This window comes from Nipponia nippon, unplaced genomic scaffold (genome assembly GCF_047370975.1).
Source record: "Nipponia nippon isolate SJK-2023a ecotype South Korea unplaced genomic scaffold, ASM4737097v1 scaffold_15, whole genome shotgun sequence".
Taxonomy (NCBI): Eukaryota; Metazoa; Chordata; class Aves; order Pelecaniformes; family Threskiornithidae; genus Nipponia; species Nipponia nippon.
The window spans coordinates 732,957-753,363 of record NW_028262331.1 but is presented as its reverse complement, the minus strand read 5'-3'; the positions used below and the strand labels follow the sequence as shown (position 1 = coordinate 753,363).

Sequence of the window (20,407 nt, the reverse complement as noted above, 5' to 3'; positions counted from 1 at the left end):
GATGTTTTTGGTGCAGCAGCAGCCCTCCCCACGCTCTCCAGGAGCATCATCAGGTCAGAGCCCTCGGTCCCAGGGGTCTTTTTTAAGGCCACCCCTTGCGCTGCAAAGCAGAACGACCTATGCCTGTCCCTGCGCCTCTGTCCCCTGTTCTCCGAGGGGATATGGTGGCTTGTGTCAGGAACACAGTCATTAGGCTTCAGTGTTAACAGTGACACGACTGAGGCACTGGGACTCTGTTGGGGTCTGGCAGAATGATGGCCAGGAGATGCTACTTGTTGTCTGTGCCAGTGGGGCTGTGGACCCAGTGGCTAGCAGACCCCCTTTCCTACTGGCCCCAGGGCAGTGGAGGGGGCTCAGGGAGGCTTTGGGTGAGACCACCCCCTTCCTCCTCCTCCTCCAGCACAGCTCTCAGGCCCACGAGGTGCTGGATGGATGGGAGCCGTGTGGGCACGGCTGGGCAGCAGGCAGCTGCCTGCCCCTGGCACAGCGCCGGGTCCACAGGCCAGGGTGCCGGCAGGAGTTCGTCTCCTTTAAACACGGCGCAGGGGCCGAAGGCAGCCGGCCTGGCCGCCACTTCCCCTGCGTGCAGCGAGCGCGGCGACCGCAGGCGAGGAGGGGAAGTTGCTGCAAGGCGCGATAAGAAATATCAGCGCTTTCGCAGCGCTCGGGCTGCGCGGTCCAACAAGGGCCCTTCCCCCTGCCCGTGGGCTGGGGCCGGCGTCGCTGCTACCCCCCCGAGTCCCCAGCTCCCGCTCCCCTGTGCTTGCCGATACTGGGAGAGTTACTGGAAAAGCAACAGCCCGTGTCGCGTGGGCCAGCGGGGAGCCCGCGTCCTGGGGGGTGGCGGTGGCGATGCACCCTTGGTGCTCAGTACAGAGCAAAAACTGGGTGGCACCCCTGGGTGCACGGGGATGCTGCGGGTGTCCGACCCACATCTGGGTGCCCCGAGACAAGGGCAGGGGAGGCCTGAACCAGCGGAGAGGTGCCATGGTGGGAGACGGTTTGGGTTAGGGAGCCATGGTGGGTCAGGGAGCTGCACGCCGGGGAGCAGCAGCACCCAGCACCCTGGGGGTCCCTCGGCAGGTTCCTGGGTGATGCCGAGCAGGTGGGCAGGGTGTGGAGAGGGGCCTCGGGAGCGCTGGGGATCGGATGCTCTCACAGGGTCCACGGGGGAGGAAACGCAGCTGTTTCAGCCTCCCCCAACCCCAAAAAGCCTCTGTGCTCTCAGCCCTTTGGGAGCTGTTTCAGTCGGGCGTGCTGAGCAGAGCCGCACCGCTGATCCAGGGCCGAGGGCTGGGGTAGAAATTCCCGCAGCCTCGTTTGCCGGTCAGTAAAATTAACCAATGGCCAGGGGATGTGCTAAGTTCATCATCAGTTGGAGACTTTCAGATCTCCTCGGCTGAGCCCGAGGAACCAGATCTGCTGATTTCCTCCTTTCCAAGAGGCAGTGCAGGCGGCGGGTGGCCGCTGCTGGCAGAAGGAAACCAGCTCGGGACACCCAAAATGTCATGTTCCCTGGTTCGTGCTAGGCCGGGGAAAGCAGAAGCGTCGCCTCCCCCCACTTCCCTGCCGGGAAGGCGCCCGCGGCCCTCCCGCACGGCTCCTCGACACGCCGGCACCCGGCTGGGTGCAGGCAGCAGCACGGGCAGGCGGTGGGCAGTGCTCTGCCGGAGAGCCCTGTTTTGGGAGGGCACAGCTCCTTCCCTGCTGCGGTCCCCACAGCGTCCCCCGGCACCGGCCACGTGCTTCGCCCTCCCCCTGACATCTTGTCCTCCGGCGCGGTGCCTCCCAGCTGCCTCCTTTAGGGAACACATCTTCATCTTGCTTCGCGACATGGCTAGCCTTCAATGGGCCTTTTCTCGCGAGGGCCTGGCTTCTCACCTTCACCCCCTGCCTCCCAGCCCTCTGTATTTAGCAGGGGCCGGCTTGTCGTGGGAGCAATGCACGCTGCAAGAAACGTGGCCCCGACCCCGGAGCACAGGGGAAAGTCCCTCAGCAGCACCTCTGGGACCAAAGCTCCTCCTGGCTGCCCCGAAAAAGGCTCCTCGGCTCTGCTGTAAGATCATGGGTGCCTGTACGCTGTGCAACTTTGACCCACTGAGATGGCACCCACCACCGCTGGGGACCGTCCCGTGGCACCGAGGAGGCTGACAGCGCTGGGTGCTGTCTCCGGGGAGGGGGTCTCTGGGTCGGGAACAACCTGCTCACACACCCAAAATGATGTTCACGCATTTCAGGTGTCCCCAGGAGGGCTAATTCGGGGAGCTCAGGAGGCACCTAGCCCAGCTCCACGTGGGAGCAGCCATGCACGTGGTGGCCTCTGCGGCTGGCAAGGAGCTGCTCGCCACATGCCTCTGGCGAGGCAGAGGGATGCTCTCCCGGGTCAGAGCTGCATCGGCTGCCAAACGGACCCCATGGAGACATCACCAATGCCTGCTTAGATTTCCCTGTTGAGTTTCACCCCAGTGCGGGGAGCACGATGTCCCCAGCCTGGTGACCATAAGGGATGGAGACGGGCAGAGGGCCAGTGAAGGGAGGGAGACAGGGCAGCCCCCTGGGGCCGGAGGCGCAGGGACAGGGCTGGCTGGGCAGGCAGGCGGGCTTGCTCCAGCCATTTCTGTTTTGGTTTTTTTTCCCAGTGAAACTCTTTGAGCAATTCAACCTCGGTTTGGAAAGAGTTTCCCGACCAATTCCATCTCCGCCAAAGCCCCTTCTACGTGCTGTCGTCAGCGCATGTGCTGCTCAAGGCAAATCACTTCTGACTGTGCCGCTGCTCGGTTATTTTTGACTTTGCTCTTCCTCTGCCTTCTGCAAACCTCACCAGTACGTGTTTTTTTTTAACATTTCCGTCCAGATTATCAATGTAGAGTGAATCGCGTTGGCCTAAAAAAGCCTTTTGCAGAGCTGCATGAAAACTATTGCACGGACTGATGCAGTCCCTTTTACAGTCACTTTTGTGGATTTAGCTCGTAGTTTTTAATCTAGTTTAATGGGCAGCTTCACCCAGCCTTGGAGCAGGGCGTGCTTCTGGCGCCCGGCGCGGTGCCGGCTGTGCAAACTCCCCCTGCTCCCCGTCCCACGGCTGCGCCAGCCCCGGTGACATCAGGCAGCGGCAGCCATTGCGACCTGGACGTGCAAACCCTGCAAACCCGGCTTTTGGTTTTCTTCCTGGGGGCCTCACGTCCCCGTCAGCCGTTACAGCTGCCTGGGGCCTGGGGAAGTCTGGTGTTGCAGAGCACTGAGCGGGTGAGAGGCTCCAGGAGGTCTCTTGGACAAGTTTCCTAAAGAGCAAGCTTAGGGCTCGCAGCCCGCTGGCACCCGTTTCCCCGCCTGCTTCACCCTTACCACCGGGCAGCACCCTGAATCCTGCAGACCCCCACCCTGGGCTCCCAGCCCCTCCATAAGGTCTCTCCGTGGTCAGGAACATCTCACTCCTGTGCAGGTCCCACCACCAGGACAGGACGAAGGGACACAGTGGAGCTGCGCGGCCATCCCTGCCCCCAGGCAGTCGGGGGGGGGGGTGGATTTGGTTACTGTCACCCTGTGCAAACGACCTTTTTTTTTTTTTTTTCTGTTCTTTTTTTTTTTTTTTGCACAAACATGTTTGTCGCTCTCAGCAGCGAAGCCCAGGAGAGCGTAACCGGCTGCTCTACAACGGTGCTTCCGGCGCTTGGCAGGGGCCGCCCCTCGCCCCACGACTGGGCCGGCTGTGGTCGGGCTGTGGGGTGGCGCTGGGTGGGACTGTGCACCGTTATCTCCTCAGCAGCTACGGCTCTTCCTGTGGTCGGGGCCACGTGGGCAGGATGGGGTTAAAAGCGGACCCGCTCCCCGCAGGGGCCCATTGCTCCCCGGCCACCACCATCACCCCATGCAGCACCCTGCTGCACCGGCACCCGGCGTGGGCCACTGGCATCTGGCATGCACCACCGGCACCCGGCATGGGCCACGGGCACCTGGCATGGGCCATCGGCACCCAGCGTGGGCCACCCGCGCCCCGACCCGGTAATGGGGGGACCCATCCAAGGCGCCCACGTGGCGCTCGAGGAGCAGCATGGGGTCTCCTGGGGTGCTGGCGGCCGCAGCCCCGATCCCGCCGCGAAGGGGGCAGTGGGTGCTGGGGGCTGATGGCAGGTAAGGGGGTGCACCCATCCCAGGGAGCGGGGTGCAGCGGGGCGGTGCAGGGGGAGGAGGCACCGCGCGGGCGGGCGGGCGGAGGCAGAGAAGCGCCCGAAGCAGAAGTGCCACCGAGAGGGTTTTCAGTGGCAGTGGGGACAGGAGCGGGTGGACATGGAGGCTGGCGGGGCAGGTGAGTTGAGGCTGTCGGGGCTGGGATCTGCGTGGCCTCGGGCACGGGGACTTCCAGGTGACCCCACCACATGGCCCGAAGGGCAACGGGGGCATCAAAAGGTCTCCATGTGGCTGGCAGATGGGGCGCGGGGGGGTCCCACGGGGAGCCCCAGGCCACGGAGCTCCCACGGCCTCAGGGGCAGGGGGATGGGGCAAGGGGTCTTTGGTAAAGGGTGGGGGGCTAAGGTGGGGTCGCCCATGGGGACACTTCAAGGGTGACAGGGATGGGGTTTGCCATAGAACTCCCACCATGGGGAGAAGGCAAAAGAGTCCTCTGTGACCAGTGGTATTTAGTTGAGGTCTCCACCATGGGGACAAGGCAATGCAAGGGGTCCCCATCACGTGGATGGACTTTGCCACGGGCTCCCCACCACGGGGACAAGGCAAAGGAGTCCTGTGTGACCAGGGTGCCGTTTAGGTGGGGTCCCCTCATGGGGACATGGCAAGGGGGAACTCTGTGACGCAGATGGGATTTGAGGGACGACGATGGAGTTTGAGGTGGGATCTCACTCTTGGGATCCAGGAGACAGGGTCCTCTGAGACCGGGATGGGGTTTGAAGGGCAATGATGGAGTTCAAGGTGGGGTCTCCCCCGTGGGGACAAGGCAAGGGGGTCCTCTGTGAAACAGATGGGGTATGAGGTGGAGGTCTCCCCATGGGGGCAAAGCAAACACCCTCTGTGACCAGGATGAGGTCTGAGAGGGGATGATGGGGTTTGAGGTGCGGTCCCCACCAGCAGGGACAAGGCCATTGGGTTCTCTGTGACCAGCATGGGGTCTGAGGTGGGGTCCCCTGGTCTGGGGACAAATTGGTCTCCTATGACCAGGAAGGAGTATTAGGTGGAGTCCCACCTTGGGTGACAAGTGACAGCTTATTCCTATGACCAGGACAGGGTCTGAGGTGGGGTCCTTCCTTTGGGGACAAGTCAAAGGTGCCCCCTATGACCAGGATGGGGTATTAGGTGGCTTCCTTGCTTTGGGGACAAGGTGAGGATGTCCCTTGTGCCCAGGATATGGCTCGAGGCGGGACGATGGCGTATGAGGTAGGGTCTTGCCCATGGGGACACGGTGAGGATGTCCCCTGTGCCCAGGATGGGGTTTTAGGGGAGATGAGGGAGCACAAGGCAAGATCTCTGCCGTGGGGATGAGGATGTCCCCCATGCCTGGCACGGCTCCCCGAGGCGGGAGATGATGCTGGCAGAGGCTCTCTGTCCCCGGGGCAAGACCAGCCCTGCAATTTGCGTCCCTGGCCATGCTGACACCGAAAGTGGCCCCATGGCGGGGCCGCATGGGGCCCCGCGCGGGCGGAAGCGAGCACTTCGCCGGAGGAGAGCAGCCGCCGGACACCGACTGAGAGACAGTGCAGTCACCCATAAAGTAGAAAGCACTACTAAACAGCACTGCAGGGTGTAGTGTTTCCTACTTTATGGATGAGTGTACTGTGGGCTACGGAGAAGAGAGCACCGTCGCGACCCATGTGCCTGTCACGAGTTGCGTGCAGTCCGAGAGCAGAGGACGGGCTGTGCCTGGCTCACGGGAGGGGGCCCGCGCTCGGCTGCCGGCCCCATGGGCTCTGCCACCCTCCCCAGGCTGCGGATGCTCTGCTCTTCCCCGCTGTCCCTCTGGCACCTGGGGACCGGCCACGTGGGGAAGAGGGGCCACGTGGCCCGGTGCCCCATGTGCGCGGCGGAGGGGCCTGTCGGGTCGGAGCAAGCACCATGTTGGGAGGCCAGGTAGGTAGCAAAGCCTCCAATTCCCATTTTATTTTCTTCCCCCATCTTCATTTTCCACGTGGCAAAGCCCTGGGAAGAGCTGGGTGGTGGCGGCCACGTGCAATGGAGAGAGGCACGGGAGGCGGACGGGGGCTCCCGGACGGGTTTGTGCTGCTAAATGATTGCTGGGTGCAACGGGGCGAGAGGCTGCTAAATAAAACTCTTTCGGCATTGACTTGTGGACTTTTTTATTCTATTCCTGGGAAACGCAAAACCAGGGAAGAGACATTTGCAGGGCCCAGGGCCACGGGCAGCAGGGCTGTCCCGCAGCGGGTGGCACCGCGACCTTGCACGCTGCTGGAGACCACGTTCAAAGCCCTGGGGGAGCCTTGGTGGGACCACGGGTGGGGGTGGTGGAAACAAGAGAGGCCGGCAAATCTCAGCCCATCGATGTGGGGCTCTCACCTTCAGTCCCCCAAGGCTCACCGGCAAAGCTGCCGTGTCCCGTGGCAGCCCCGGCCATGGTCGCAAGGCCACGTGGAGCAAAGAGACCCTCCTATGGTCCCTCTTTCCTTCCAGCCACCCACCCCTGGCCTCTCCTTCCTGGGGGGGGTCTAAAACCAACCCGGCTTCCAGGGACGCAGGAGCAGGGTCCCTGTTCCCCAAACATCAGCTCCCCACCCCCCTGGGCATCTTCACCCTTGGCTTTGACTCCCCATCTCCTGCTTGTGGGAGAGGGCATCTAAAAATAGAAAAAAAAATATTAAAAATACATATTTCTTTCCTTTTTTGAGCCCAAATATTAATGGAAAGCTTCCACAGTTTGTAAAACTTGTTGTGCTGGTCTCGGGAGCATTCGTGGGTGTTTTTATTGAGTTTGGGGTATTTTGCTTTCACTTTGACCCCCCTCCCTGGGCTGGCCAGAAAGGACCGGGGTGTTTTGCTTCTTTTTGCTGGCCCGGCTTTCCCACGTTCCCTGGCTTTGTGACTGTTCGAAGGGGATGCGGAAGGAAAAAAAAAAATCAAATCAAAACTGTCGTCATGGTCACAAGGAGGCAAGTTTTTAAACAGTAAAAACAAAAAAGGGCTAAAAAAACCCCCCAAGCAGCCAGCGCAGACCGCCCTGAGCAGCTTTCGTTTTGCTGTGCGCTGGAAAGGCAAAGCAAGTCCCAAGTTTTTAACATGCAAAAGTTTCGAAGTTCACCTCCTAATAATGAATATTCAAGTATTAGGAAGAATAAATACCGAATGTTTTTGATCGAGGACTATTGTGGTTACGAATATTACAGCCACTCAGCATACACTGCCAGGAGAGACGTCTGGAAACAAGTTTCTTGCTGAGAGCAGCAAAACAGAAACTGCTACTTTTTTCTTTAAAAAAAAAAAAAAATTCCATTTTTTAGTGCCTTCCCTCCGTACCGAATGCATTTTGGCAGGTTCCCGCAAGGAAACGTGTCCTCTCCCTATTGGGGTGAACTCCTGGGCTCTGAAGGACCGTGGCTCGCGCAGCCTTGCCCGTTCGGTGCCGCAGAGGCTGCGCGGCCCTGCTCCCGGCTGCTGCGCAAACCCAGAAATGCCCCGAGCAGGGCAGGGGCTGGGGCTGAGCCCCCTGCGGGTCCTGCGGAGGGTGCGGGTGCCCGTCCCAGTGCTGCCGGGGCGGCTCTGGGGAGGGCTATAGGCACCGACAGCCGCCCGGCCAGGCTCTGTCGGCATCTGGAGTCAGAGCCAGTCTCTCCCGCGCCAGCCCCAGTGCATGTAATGGTGTTTCCACACCGCGCTGTGCCGGGCCACCATGTCTGGGGCTGCACCGCGACCCCTGGCAGGGCCAGCCCATCACGTCCCCTTTTCTGCTAGGTTATTTTTAACCAGGGTTTGGTCCCCGTGCTGCTCCACGACACGGTCCCGCCAGCAGCCATGTGCTGCTGGGGTGACGAGATGAGGGGGAAGAGCGAGCGTGGGCAACATGGCCACTCACATCTCCTCCTTGGAGCTGCTCCAGGATGTGTCACAGCAACCCCCTGGCCACGGGGCGGGTGCACGGAGGTGGGAAGCGGGAGCTGAAGGACTCCGCTGGGAGAGCAGGCGCCCACTCGTGTCAGTGCCCGTTCCTGCGGGCACCAGCGTCAGCTCAGGAGGGGCCGTCTCGCTGGGGCCATCCCCAGGGATCTGCTGGAAAGAAGATGGAAATGGGTTGGCACCCACTGGTCCCCTCAATCTGGAGGTGCCCGTGAGAGCTGACACATGTCACCGTCCCCGCACCCATGTGCAGGTCCCCCAGGGCTGGCATGGCCCCCGGTGCTCATCCTCATGCTTTCTTCCCCAGCTGAGACCACAGGGGAGCTCCCATGAACTCCTCCTGGTCCCTGCCAAGTGCCATCCCCAGAGCCAGAGGAGGAGCTCAGCGGGACCCAGCAGGCACTAATTGGTCTTAATTGCCCTGAGCAGCCTCACCTGGGGCCCCACCCTGTGGACCTGCTGCCCCTGGGCCAAGAGCATTATTTAAGCTCAGCCCTGGGTCTTCAGTCCTTGTCTGAGCTTTGATGTAGGTAAGCCTGTGTTTGGTCTTGTCTTCTGGATGGCCCTGGATCTCTATTGTGAAAGAGGCTCGTCTCCAGCCATGTCTTCTGGATGGACCCTTGATCTGTGTTGCAGGTAGCTTGTCTCTGGTCCTGCTCCCTGAACGGACCCCGCACCCATGCTGTAGCCTTGTCTGTAGTCCTGGTTGTCTCCTCTTGCTCCTGGCTGGGGTCCCCGGTCCTGGTTCATCTTATCTTGTCTGGGGCTGCTAAGGGACCCCGTTATCAGTGTCCTGCTCAAAAGCTGTGGGATGGCTCCCTGGATTTTGAGGAGCCTGTGAGTGCTAGGGTCACGCTTGGCTTCTACATTTGTTGCCCACTGTGGAGCAGCCCAGTCCTTGCTGCTCCTTGACAGAAGAAGGCAGGAGGCCCTGGGGGACCATGCGCTGTACCCCTGTCCCTGCACCAACAGGCACAGCCCTGGCTCCTTGCAGGCCTTTGGAGAGCAGTGGGTGCTGCTGGAGGGCTCTGCTGGGATCCTTTTTCATCTCCCCAGACTTGAGCTGTTGACCTTGAGCTCTCCAATATCATCCATTTTTCATCGGTTGCTGTATGTCATCACCTCCTTTCCCTGAGCCTGTGGTTTCCCCTGTCCTGGGAGAGCTTCAAAGATCTTTCTAGGAAGGGCTTTGGCCCATCCCTCTACAGGGAGCACAGCCCCGCAGCAGATACTTGGGAGACCAGGGGTGCTTGTGGCACCCTATCCCCATAGCTCTCATGAAGACTTCATTGACTTGCAGCTCGGGAGCTCCCGAGCCACTGAGTCTTTGTTTAGCAGCCCAGACGAATTTCTCTTCTCTCCTCTCTAAGGATGGTCTGTAGCCATGACTTAGCTGGCTAAATAGCTGTAGGCTGGCCAAGGTGTGAAAGATCATCTCCAGCTTCCCATGTTCAGGGCCCCAGGAGACACCTTCTCCCCAGGGCTGGTGGTGGGGGGTGTGTGGACATCCCCTCCAGTGCCTTCACCTCACCTAACTGGGCCCTTCAGTGAAGGCTGTGGGAGATCCAGAATTGAGCCTGGGTTGTCCCTGGCCCCTCTTTCTCCAGAGTAGCAGGTCCTGGGAGCGCCATGGAGCCACGTGGGTCTGGCACGAGCGAGTGGGAGAAGCAAAGAGCTGCCCAGGGGACCGTGGTGGCAGCACGTCCCAGATGAGACAAGCAGAGACAGCGAGCAGCACATGGCAGTGGAAGTGCAAAACAAGATGTGTCGGAGCAGGGTTTCCAAGGAGGCTGCACCGTGAGCGGCGTGCGCGTTGCTCGCAACCATGCGATCTTATCAGCGGTGCATTTCCCTTCCCACTGCTGGCTCTTGCCTCCTGCTAATTAAGCCCGCTTGTTCTCTCATCAGCGAGCTGTGCAGCGCCCGGGCCTTGTTCCACACTTGTGCAGCACCCGGAGGTCCTGCCTGGTGTCTCCCCAGGGGCAAGAGAGCCATGGGCAGGGACTGAGGGGGAACCCAGCAGCGGGAGGTGGTGGGACTCATCCTGAGCTGTGCCTGGAGGGGAAGGGGTCACTTAAGCTGGTGTTTTGAAGGTACACAAGTACCAGAAAACGCAGGAAGGTGGAATCAGTTGTCTGGAATCGTCCCTCTGGTCTGTTGGCTGCATTTGCTGCTCATCACCAGCTTGGTGCTTTCCCCCACCACGCACATGCACTCCTTAAAAACAGGCGGCTGGGAGATCTGGGATTTGGGTGGGGTGGCAGGCTCCTGCATGCGAGACTGTTAGACCTGGTGGTAGCTCCCCACAGCGCAGGGCTCCCTCCGAGGGGGTCATCCACACCCTTTGCATAGTGGTGAGACAGAACTGTCTTGGTGGTGATCTGCCTGTGCCTCTGCTCAGGCAGAGGTGACGCATAGCCAATGGCGCCCGTTTCAAGAGCTGACGCACCTGCACGGTGCACACTGGGGTGTGCTGATGGAGCTCCCCGAGGACGTGCTCCCAAAGCGGTGTCTGAAAGGGGCACCAGAGACCCCCCTGCGCAGTACCTCCCCCGGCGCAGGAGGCCCAGAGCGGGCTCTCCTGCTGCAGGAGCTGTGACCGCAAAGGGAGCGACGTGCCGCAAAACGCCAGATGCTGTCCCCACCCCGCGGTGGGGAGGCACCAGCGGCGGCACTGGGAGCTGTTGCCACACGCAAGGACGTGGGGAGGCAGGCCCTGTCCCCAGCCACTCAGTGGGGGTGTGAGGGCTGTGCCACCCCTCTTGGGTTTGGGATCGTCAAACCGTGCTCTGCAGCGGGTCGAGCTTTGAAGGGGGCTGGGGAGCAAGGACAGCCAGATGTCCCCCAGGGTGGCCTGATGGCTTTCCCCTGAGCGCTGCTAGCACAGTGCAGCCTGATGAATGAGGCGATCTTCATCAAAGACGCAGCAAGGCAGGGAGGAGGCAGAGAGAGAGGGAGCACGTGTCTGCCTGCTCTGGGTGTGCTCAGCGATGGCAGTGCCCCGCTTTGCTACAGCATTATGCTGCAAACTCCTGTCTCCCTGGATCGCATGCTCCCACCACCCTCTGCCCCTTGCCCACCGCAGCCCCTGCCCTGGGCAGGCTGCAGGCAGGGCCCAGCCCCTGGTTTTCAGCAGGGGGCCGTTTCCAACAGGCTGGGCCGTGTTGGTGGGGGCTGAGGTTTTGCTCGCCCCGAGGGAAGATGTGCGAGCATCCCCGGGGCAGAGCTGAGCTGCCCCAGCGGTCATCAGGGTGGGAGGGAAGGGGGGGAAAACCCCCTGGCTTTCCCAGGAAAAAGGGATCCTTTTTCCCAGGGTGCTGTGGGTCACTGGTGCCCCCAAAACCCCCATCCCAGCAGGGTGCAGAGGGCTCCGAGGGACCCCAATGCCAGCATGTGGAGGGCTGATGGGGTGCAGGGAGCTGTGAGGGACCCCTACCCCGCAGTGCAGAGGGGTGACGGGGTGCGGGGGGCTGTGAGGGACCCCAACCCTGCAGTGCAGGGGGGTGATGGGGTGCAGGGGCTGGGGGGGGCAGCCCGGCCGCCCCCCCCCCCCCCCCCCCGCATCACCCCCGCTGCCTCATCAATAGGCAGCAAACCCCTTTCCCGCACCGTTGCCATGGAAACCGGCGGAGCCGCCGCTATTGGCGGCGCCCCCCCCCCGGGGTGCCCGGCCCGGTTTAATATTGATGACTGGGCAGCGTCTGCGCCGGGGGCTGCCCGAAGCCACGGTGAGGGGCTGGCAGCTCCCCCGGCCCCTCCGCGACCTGATCCCGGGCCGGGCGGGCATGGGGCCGGGGGCGGCGGGGGGCTGAGGGCAGCGGGCAGCAGCCTTTGTACGCTGTGCAAGGGGGGGCGGCAGTGGATCCAGGCGGGGACGGAGCCTCCCCCGGCGCAGGGATGCTGCTGCTGCCGCCGCCTCCGTCCCCGTCCCCGCCGGGAGGGAGCGCGGCCCGGGCTGCTCCCGCCGCCGCGGCGGCTCTGATGCCTTCGGGTTTTCCGTGGCGGCTCCCGGAGCCCCGGGGAGCCCTCGCCGGCCGCGGCTGAGCCCAGCGCCCTGCCCCAACCATGCAGGAGCCGGAGCCGGGGGTGCCCGGTGCGGAGCCAGCGCAGGCGGCAGCGGGCGATGCCGTCCCCGCGGCCTCCGCCTGCCCAGCCCCGGACACGCGTGGAGGCGCGGGGGGTGACAGGGACAGGGCGAGCCGCCAGCTGTCCCCGGGGCCGGAGGGGGCCGGAGCACCCCAGCCCCAGGACGCGTCCCCGGGGACCCTCCGCGGTCCCCCTCCAGACCCCCAGTGGGTTCGCTGCGCACCGGAGCTCGTTAGGCCGCTGCGAGCGATGGATGGGCTCGGATGCGACCGGACAGACAGATTCCCCCAGGTAAGGGGGCTGCCGGGGTGCGTTTGCTGGCAGGTGGGGTGCGGCGGTGCGCGTTTTGGGGGGAGAGGCGTTGGGGCGTCGGGGGGATGTTACCCTGGTAGGAGACGGGCATGGGAAATAGCTGCGCTTGGCTGCGGCTGAGCCACCCCCAAAACCTTCCCTGTGGGGCTGGGGGCTGCCGGAGCCGCTGCCACGCACCAGCCCGCGAGAGAAGGAGCTGCTGCCTTCGCCGCCCTTCCGCAGGGATTTCCAGCTGCCTATTCCCCGGCTGGTGCTGGAGCTGGTGCGGGGTCTCACCGGAGCCCTGGCGCTGGGCAGAGCCCGCCTGGTGCAGACACAGCCCCTGCACCAGCGAAGGCTGAGCTGTCCCTGCGGCATCTCCTCGCTCCGGCAGCATCAATGGCTCTGCAGGTAGTGACAGGGACATGATTCCCTGCCACCCCCTTCCAGAGCTGCTCAGGGTAGCCCAGGAGGGCTCGGGGCACCTCCACTGCAGGGGAACCTGTCCCTGCAGACAGCACCGGGGCACCTGGAGGCAATGCGATGCCCGGCCCCTTGCAGCATCTCCCCAAAAACAGCCCCAAAGGGTCCCTCGGAGTCTCACTTCCTTGAGCCAGGCCACAAAAGTTCATCAGCTGGTCCTGCTTAGGACAGCTTGCCCTCCTTTCCCACGGGTAAAATCAGCCATCTTCCCGGGATCCCCTGGGATCTGGGGTCACTCTGCGCTGCTTTTAGAATAGGGGAGAAATCGGCTCTTGGCCTGTTCTTCTTGAGCACAGGGGAGAAGAGCTGAGCACAGCTGATGGGGGTTTAGCAGGAGGTTTTTGAGCCAAGCCTGCGCTGTGCTGCTGAGCCGGGCTGGAGAGCAGGCTGGGCCGGCCCGCGGGAGAAACAGCACTGCTGGAAACCCACCAAGAGAAAAAATGGTTTCACTCAAGCACAGTTTCTTATGGGTCTTTTCTGCAGGGCTGTTTTACCGTGATGCTTAGGGAAAGGCCACGTTGAACCATGCGCTCCTCGGCCTGTCTCTGACCACAGCCCCTGGCCGTTCCAGAAGCACCCCAGCCAAAAAATGGGGCAGCAGAATGGGAAGGATTTCTGCTCCCACCCCTCTTTTCTATTCATCCCAGGAGTCAAACTGGTTGTGCCAAACTTACTGTCTTCTCTCCCTTTGGGAGAGCCGGCTGGCACGGGAGGGGGCAGGCACGGAGCCTGGGTGGGAAGGTTGGGAGCGGCAGGGGGGCGGGTGGCTGGTTCAAAGGGGTGTTTGTGGGTGCTCCAGCGGCCAAACAGCATCCCGTGGGGTGGGGGCCATGCGCCCAGCTCTAGCTGATCCCTGCGGTGGGTCCCCCGTGCACCAGCCGTGCAGATGGGTGGTGGTGAGGGGGTGAGGACCCCGCTTGGTTTCTATGGCAGTGAGTGCTAAGCACCTGCCATCCAGTTTTCCTTGGTCCTTGGGCTGCTTTGAGTGTTTTCCTCGTGGTCCTGGAGGCTCCTGGCTTGGTGAATGATTAATATTTCCCTTCCCACTCCCACGGGGTTGTGGCAGCACCATGGGAGTATCATCGTAGTACCAGCGTACCGGGGCAGCACCATGGTGGTACTGATGGTGCCGTGACAGTATCAGAGCAAGGGTACTGTGGTACCTGATGGTACCCTGCCGAACTGTGGTAGTGCCGCAGTAGTACCGTGATGTTACTGTGGTGGTACTGGTGGTACCATGGTGGTACCATCCTTAACGTTGATGTTGATCCCCAGAAAGGTTAACTTGTCTTTTCCTGGAAAAAGAACAAATCCAGCATTTCCTCCTGAAGTTAAATGCCTTTAGTGATGTGAAAGGCTCCCAGTTCGGACCCAGGAGGGAGCCCAGTGCTGCTGTCCCTGGCAGAGCACGTGCTGGCGCTGCTGGGCTGTGGAAGCCACATCCTCGAAGCTGCTTCCTAGGGAGCAAGGTGCTGTGTTACAGCTGGGGGCGAGGGGATGCTTACAGAGCTCCCCTCCAAAAGCCGGGCTGGGACAAGTGCTAGGGACGCCGTGTGTCCTGCTGCCACCGGAGCTGGGCTTCCTTTAGGCCATTTGTCCTTGGGATGTCAGAGCTGCGTTATGCAAACAGGACAGCTGCCTCCAGGGAGCAATCTCCTGGTGCAGGGAAGAGCCTCCTGAGGGCTCATCGCTGACAGAGTTGATTAAAGATGTTGATTTTATGATGAAGCTCTTGCCGTGTGTCCCAGTCTCCGCCACTATTGCTCTGCCGTTCCCTCAGGGACAGTCTATGGGCAGATGCTAAGACTATCCATAGGTCAAGTTAATCTCAGCTTTCTTGCTCAGGTCCCTCCTGAGTGCCAAAGGTGGAGAGCTGTTGCCCTTCTCCCATTTGGGAGCTGGCAAGGGATCTCTGGAGTTAGGGAGGTGGCTTGGGGGACACAGCTGGAGCCACCCGTCCAGCCCGGGCCCCGAGCAGGGCTGGCTCCAGAGCTGGAGGAGGGTGCTCAGCATCTGTCTAGGCGAGTGCTGAGTATCTCCAAGGGCTGGCATCCCACCACCTCTCTAACCCCATCCCAAAGCTGCAGCACTCTCGTGGAGAAGAACGTTCTCCATAGGTCTGGTGGGAATTTCCCTTGTTGCGACTCATGCCCGTGGCTTCCCATCTGTTTGCTGTGTGTCTTTGCATCCTGCAATGCACTGCAGGGTTTCCTACCTCCTCTGCAGAGTAACGGCACAGACGTGCGTCCCACCATGTTACTAATGCTACCTGGGGGCTTGTTCTCACGAACGTATTCTTGCTCCTGGGCCTTTGAAATCGCTCTGGTCTTGCTTTCCAAAATTTCCCTGTAGGCACAGGCAGTAAGGAATGTCTTTCCTCCTGAGAATCTCCAGGCACTGCAGGTGTAGGGTCTCAATCAGAATAATGAATATCAGAGAAGGAGAAAAACATTGTCTGTGTAGGAAGAATGGGGTTAAAGTGGCACAGATACAGTCTGGCTGGAACCTGGAAAGTTCCCACAATGCTGTCAGACGGATTTTAGAGCACTTCCCACAAGAGCTCAGTTGTCTGCATCTCCTATGGGATGCTGCTCCAGTGGGATCTGCTTTGGCCCTGGAAACTCGGGATGGTTTGGGAGTGGGTTGCTGAAGCGAAGGCTCTCTCCCGGTGCCCTAAATTGGAGTTGGGGAGAGGAGCAAGGTCATCCACTTTCTGCATATTCCCTGCACCCTTCCCTTCCAGGGTTACTCGTCCCCCCAGCCGCGCTTACAGAAGGGATGAGCTCAGCGGCTGACCACGTCCCTGTTCGGGCACCCCAAGAACCGCACAAGCAAGGAGCACAGCTAGGGTGCTCGGAGCTGGCTATCGCGACTACTTCTCAATCTTAAGAGGTTGCTTTGGATCTGAATTTCTTAAAAGCCAAGCCTCAGCTTCCCTTGAGGTTACATGGAGCTGAGAATATTCAATAAATCCATAAAACCCAACTGAAAATGCTTAAACCAAGGAGCCCCCCAGTCAGCAGGAATTTAAATATCCACAAAAGAACCTGTTGCTTCCAGTGGGGCTTAATAACGCAAAGCACAGACACAGTAAGAAGATCCTCCCTGTCAAGTGGTCAGGCCAAGCTACATTTAACACTAAGCTCAGTGCCTTTTGCAGGAATCTGTGGCATTTCAAGAGCTTCAGATTTTCCATTGGCAAAGATAGAAAACTATTCATTTAACGTCTGAGGGTGTGTAGAGCTGTACCCTTGACTAGAACGGGTAGGTCAGCAGAAGAAAAGATGGGAGTAGGGCGAGAAGGTCTTCCTGGGCAATGAAGCCAGTTCTTGCTGTTACAGACACCATTTCCCGCAATCCCAATTAGAAAAAGAGTGTACTCCATCTTGCTCAAAATCTGAGTAAATTAATTTTTCTTGTCTTGGCAATGCTCAGCCTCATGCAAATGCCTTGGTGCTGTTTTCTGCAAGCACGATGAACGTACAGCCAACCTCAGGTAGCTGCCTGCCACGGAGAGCCAGCGCGACTTTATTTGTAGGAACGAATGGAAGAAAAGGCAAAGCGAGGCTGTATGAAGGGGGAGGTGATTTTCATTTCAACTATCTTTCTAAGTAAGCTCATACCCTCTGTACAAAGACATGTCCAAATGGCTTGGCCAGGTCACTTGTGTAGGACGTGGAGGATGAGGAACACCAGCCATTGCCTCCTCACTGTGTCCTTGGCTCCTCTGGACTGGTGATGACAAATTGGTTTTGGGCCAGGGCTGTCACACCATGTCGGTGTCGGCCATTACTGCACCGTGATCTTTCGCCTCAGCGTCTTTCTCATTTCACCCTCTCTAAATTTTTGGCGAGGAAGCGATGTCTTTGCTTCCTTGTTTTGGGTGTCCTATGGCTGTAGTCTTCCTTCCTGCTGGAATAACATGAAGAGAAATGGCACGTGCAATGCTGGCAGCCTCCCTGCCCTCCTCCTGCCCTGAGTGCAGGCTTTCTGCATCCCAGCCATCTGCTTAGCAGGTCTGGGAAAATACCCTTTTGGGCATCAGTTTGTAAGTCTTGTGCTGCTCTGGCCGTTCACGTTTCCATATTGACCACTGAGCAGCACCTCTGGCTCTTGTGAGTGGTGCAAGGGGATGATTTGTTCCCTCCATCTCTTAGCTACGTTAAAGCCTTAGCTTAACGTCTTAGCTTAGTTAAAGCCATTGGAGATTTCTCAGTCCAGGACAAAAGCCTATAATTGCCCCAACTGCGTTCTTGCTTTACTGAGAGGGGCAAGGAACGCCGTTCCCAACACGCCAGAGCCTGGGCAACTAGAACAGGTTTTAAGCCAATGTGACCCAAGCAGAAAAGGTGCTCTCGGCCGTGGGAAACTGTGAGCAATTTGGAGTTGGGGGAGAACTGTGGAGCAGATATCTGGGCAAAAACTAAGCTGTGCATACAAAATCTGCCGCTCTAGCTCCCTGATGTATCTTCCAAGGTGGAAGGGCACATCTGCCTCTTCAGAGCTGAACACGGTAGGTAATCCAGTCTCTCCACTCAATAAAAGCAAACTTGAGAGACCATAAATACCGTTGCTGAGGCTTTGAAGTGGGAAGGAGACCTGGTATTAACTTTTCAAGCTACGATCCTGTCAGAGGGCAGTGGCGCTTCTGTATGGGTAGGGGATTTACTGAACTGCAGCTCGGTGGCTTTCCAGGGTGAAGCCCTGACACAGCCCAGGGCCACGCGCCGTGGACAGGCGCTTTGTTCCCAAGTGCATTCGTCAGTACCAAAGTCTCACGCCTTCCTAGGGAGTGTTTCTTTGGATTAGAGTTTCTGTTACAAGAAAGATGAGATATCAGAGAACAATCGTCCCTGCTCCAGCCATCAAAATACCAAGCCTGGAAAGAGCTAAATTTTATCACTCTTCCCCAGGGTTTTGGGGTTGTTTTTTTTTTTTGCATGCTTACAAAATAGAATTATCTGACATGTGGCGTCCAAAAGGAGTCCAGATGCTCTACAAAGACCTTGGGGTTGTCTGGGCCTGAGCCTGCGGTGCTGGGAGCTGCAGGCTGACCTTTGCTCAGACCTAAACAACAGAAAGCCTCAAAAATTTCTATAGGAAGCCAATACCCGTGTTTGAGCTCAAATGGTTGGCAGTGCGCAGGAGTACGCAAGAAGCAGGGGTTGCGAAGTCTTTCTGTGTTTGCACTGAAGATGTTAACACATTTGCTTCCCACTTCTTCCACGTTCTGCTTTTTTCTAGTGGAAATACTGGTGCTCGAGCCTACTTCTCTGCAGATTCAATGACTTGCTCAGCAGCACCCAGAAAAATCTGCAATGGGGGAAAAAGGTAGCTTGGCTGTCTTGGCTCCTCATCGGGCACCTGAATTTTACAACCAGACTAGGTTTTATGGTATACAGCCGGGCTTTCATACATTTCCAAGCTGTGCGATGGAACAGAGATGCCGTTAGTGTCCCCCGACTGTGGTGGGGATGGAGCACGGTCCTGCTTTAGCAGAGCGGGGCTAGGCCAAATCTTTCTAAAAGCTGATAACAGACAAGGGAGAAGCTTGTACGTCAGTGTTACAATGGTAGTTGGTAGAACAGGCTTTGTACGTGTTTCTCGTCCTACGAAATGCAGACATCTTTCTCACAAGGTGTGTAGGTGGGAAAGGACCCTACAAGGGACATGGGGGTGCCCAGGGCTCACAGAGCGACCAAGGGTAGGAAGGTGATCTTGTTGTCATACTTGAGGAGCTTGCTTTGCACAACCCCGTGCTGCAGGTTATCTGGTAACCCAGATGGATCATATCCCAGCAATCACCAGCTGCAGTTTCTGGCTGCATACATCCCCAGTTTGCAAAATGATTTGTGTTTAGTGTGGAGAGAGGTTGGGTTGCAGCTGGGGAAAGCCTGTCCGGGGCCACACACGCCTTGTCACGCTTCTGCTTTAGGCAGGTGACGGCCAGCTGGAAGGACTATGGGTTACAGGTCTCCGTACCCCACTGGAGAGCAGGGCGAGGAGCAAATTGAGGACTGATGAGACCAGCAGTTGTTCAGCCAGATGAGCGCCTGCACCCTGAGCAGGACCTTCCCCTGCCAGACTCCCCGCTGGGTCCGTCCCTGGAGCACTGCTTGCCGCGGGTCTCGATGCTGGGCTCTGCGGCGTGGGGACAGGCTGGCCTCAGGGAAAGGAAAGGGTTTCTCCAAATTCTCTGTCCCTCTCAACCGACTGCCCTGGTTTATGTCTGATTGTGAAAGATGAAGAAACGCGTGCGCGGTACGTCAGGAGCGGTTCAGAGCTGCCTCTCCACCAGCCGTGCGGTATTTCGGTGGCATTTTCTCTCATCTGCTTGCAAAACCTCTTGTATTTCGCATTTGCTGTTAAAGGTGAGAAATTGTGCCGCATTGCACGCTGGACCCGGCTGCAGCCATGGATTTTGGAGCGCTGACGCTCTGCCTCTGCCCTGAGAGTTTATTTTCCACTCACATTCCTCCTTGTCTCAGTTTTGCAGGAACATTAATTTCTCCCTGGTTGGGGAGACTGGAGAAGCTGAGCTCATCAAAGGATGACCGAGCCAGGGTGGTCAGGGCTACGGAGCTGATTTTTCTCCTCCAGGAGTAGCTGGGTTTGTTTTCCTGGGACCGATGACGGTGCTTTCATAAGATGCTTTAAAGATAGAGAGGACGCGAATTTGTAAGGCTCCAATTTTAGCTGCATATCTCATTTAAACACACTGTGAGGAGCATATGAAGAGCTGGCAGTGGTCAGAGGGTGCACAGGAGAGGACGCCTGGGGAAGTGTAAGAAAGAGCAAATATATAGAGAATGTTCCCTCGAATATTCTCTTCATATCTTGCAATTTGTGGCTCCAGCACTTCCCATGCTGGAGGCAGTATCTTTGAACTTAATAGCCTGGGATGGATTTTTTCTTCCGTGAATTTGTTACATGGGGTGATAACAATCAGATAAATGAGGAAATCGCATAAATAAGGGCAAGTAGTAGGCTGCAAGAGGGACGGGCAGCGGCAGAAAACGCTGACTCATGGAAACGGGAGTTGGCAACGCGAGGGCGAGGAGCTGGTGGGGAAGTGCCACGAAGTCAACGGAAGGAGAGAGCCGGTGGTGTCTGAAACCGGGAACCCGGTGCAAAGTGAAGGAAGCAGAACAAGGGCTGCGGGACACAGGCTGCCTGCCACAGGAGTGGCAGAATAACCATGACTGCATCCCAGGCACGCCTCTTGCTTCTCCCATACCTTTAACAAAAATATCCCTTTTACCCCCGCTGGGATGATGCTCGCCGCGGCGCGAGGCCTGCTGTCCGTGCCGGCAGCGGATGGGTTTTGCTCTCGCTCACTGACCGAACGGGAGGTGATGCTATTTTTGTCTTGCTTTTGACATGCAGCGAGGGCACTGCAGAAGAGCTGCCTATGGAAAATAACTCTGTTCTGTGAGGGAGCCGATTCCCTTGAAACTGGATGGAAGAGGAGAAA

At 58.9% G+C, this 20,407-nt stretch overlaps 1 protein-coding gene across 8 annotated transcripts in view; it reads left to right on the top strand.

Moving 5' to 3' along the window:
* The first annotated feature begins 11,785 nt into the window (after positions 1-11,785).
* The window catches only part of TSPOAP1 (TSPO associated protein 1), a 71,284-nt gene continuing 62,662 nt past the window's right edge, over positions 11,786-20,407 (top strand). For all 8 annotated transcript variants that reach the window (XM_087751745.1, XM_087751746.1, XM_087751747.1 and 5 more), the window contains exon 1: positions 11,786-12,450. In XM_087751745.1, coding sequence (XP_087607871.1) covers positions 12,139-12,450 — 312 coding nt within the window. In that variant the 5' untranslated portion in view covers positions 11,786-12,138. The remainder of the gene's footprint in view (positions 12,451-20,407) is intronic.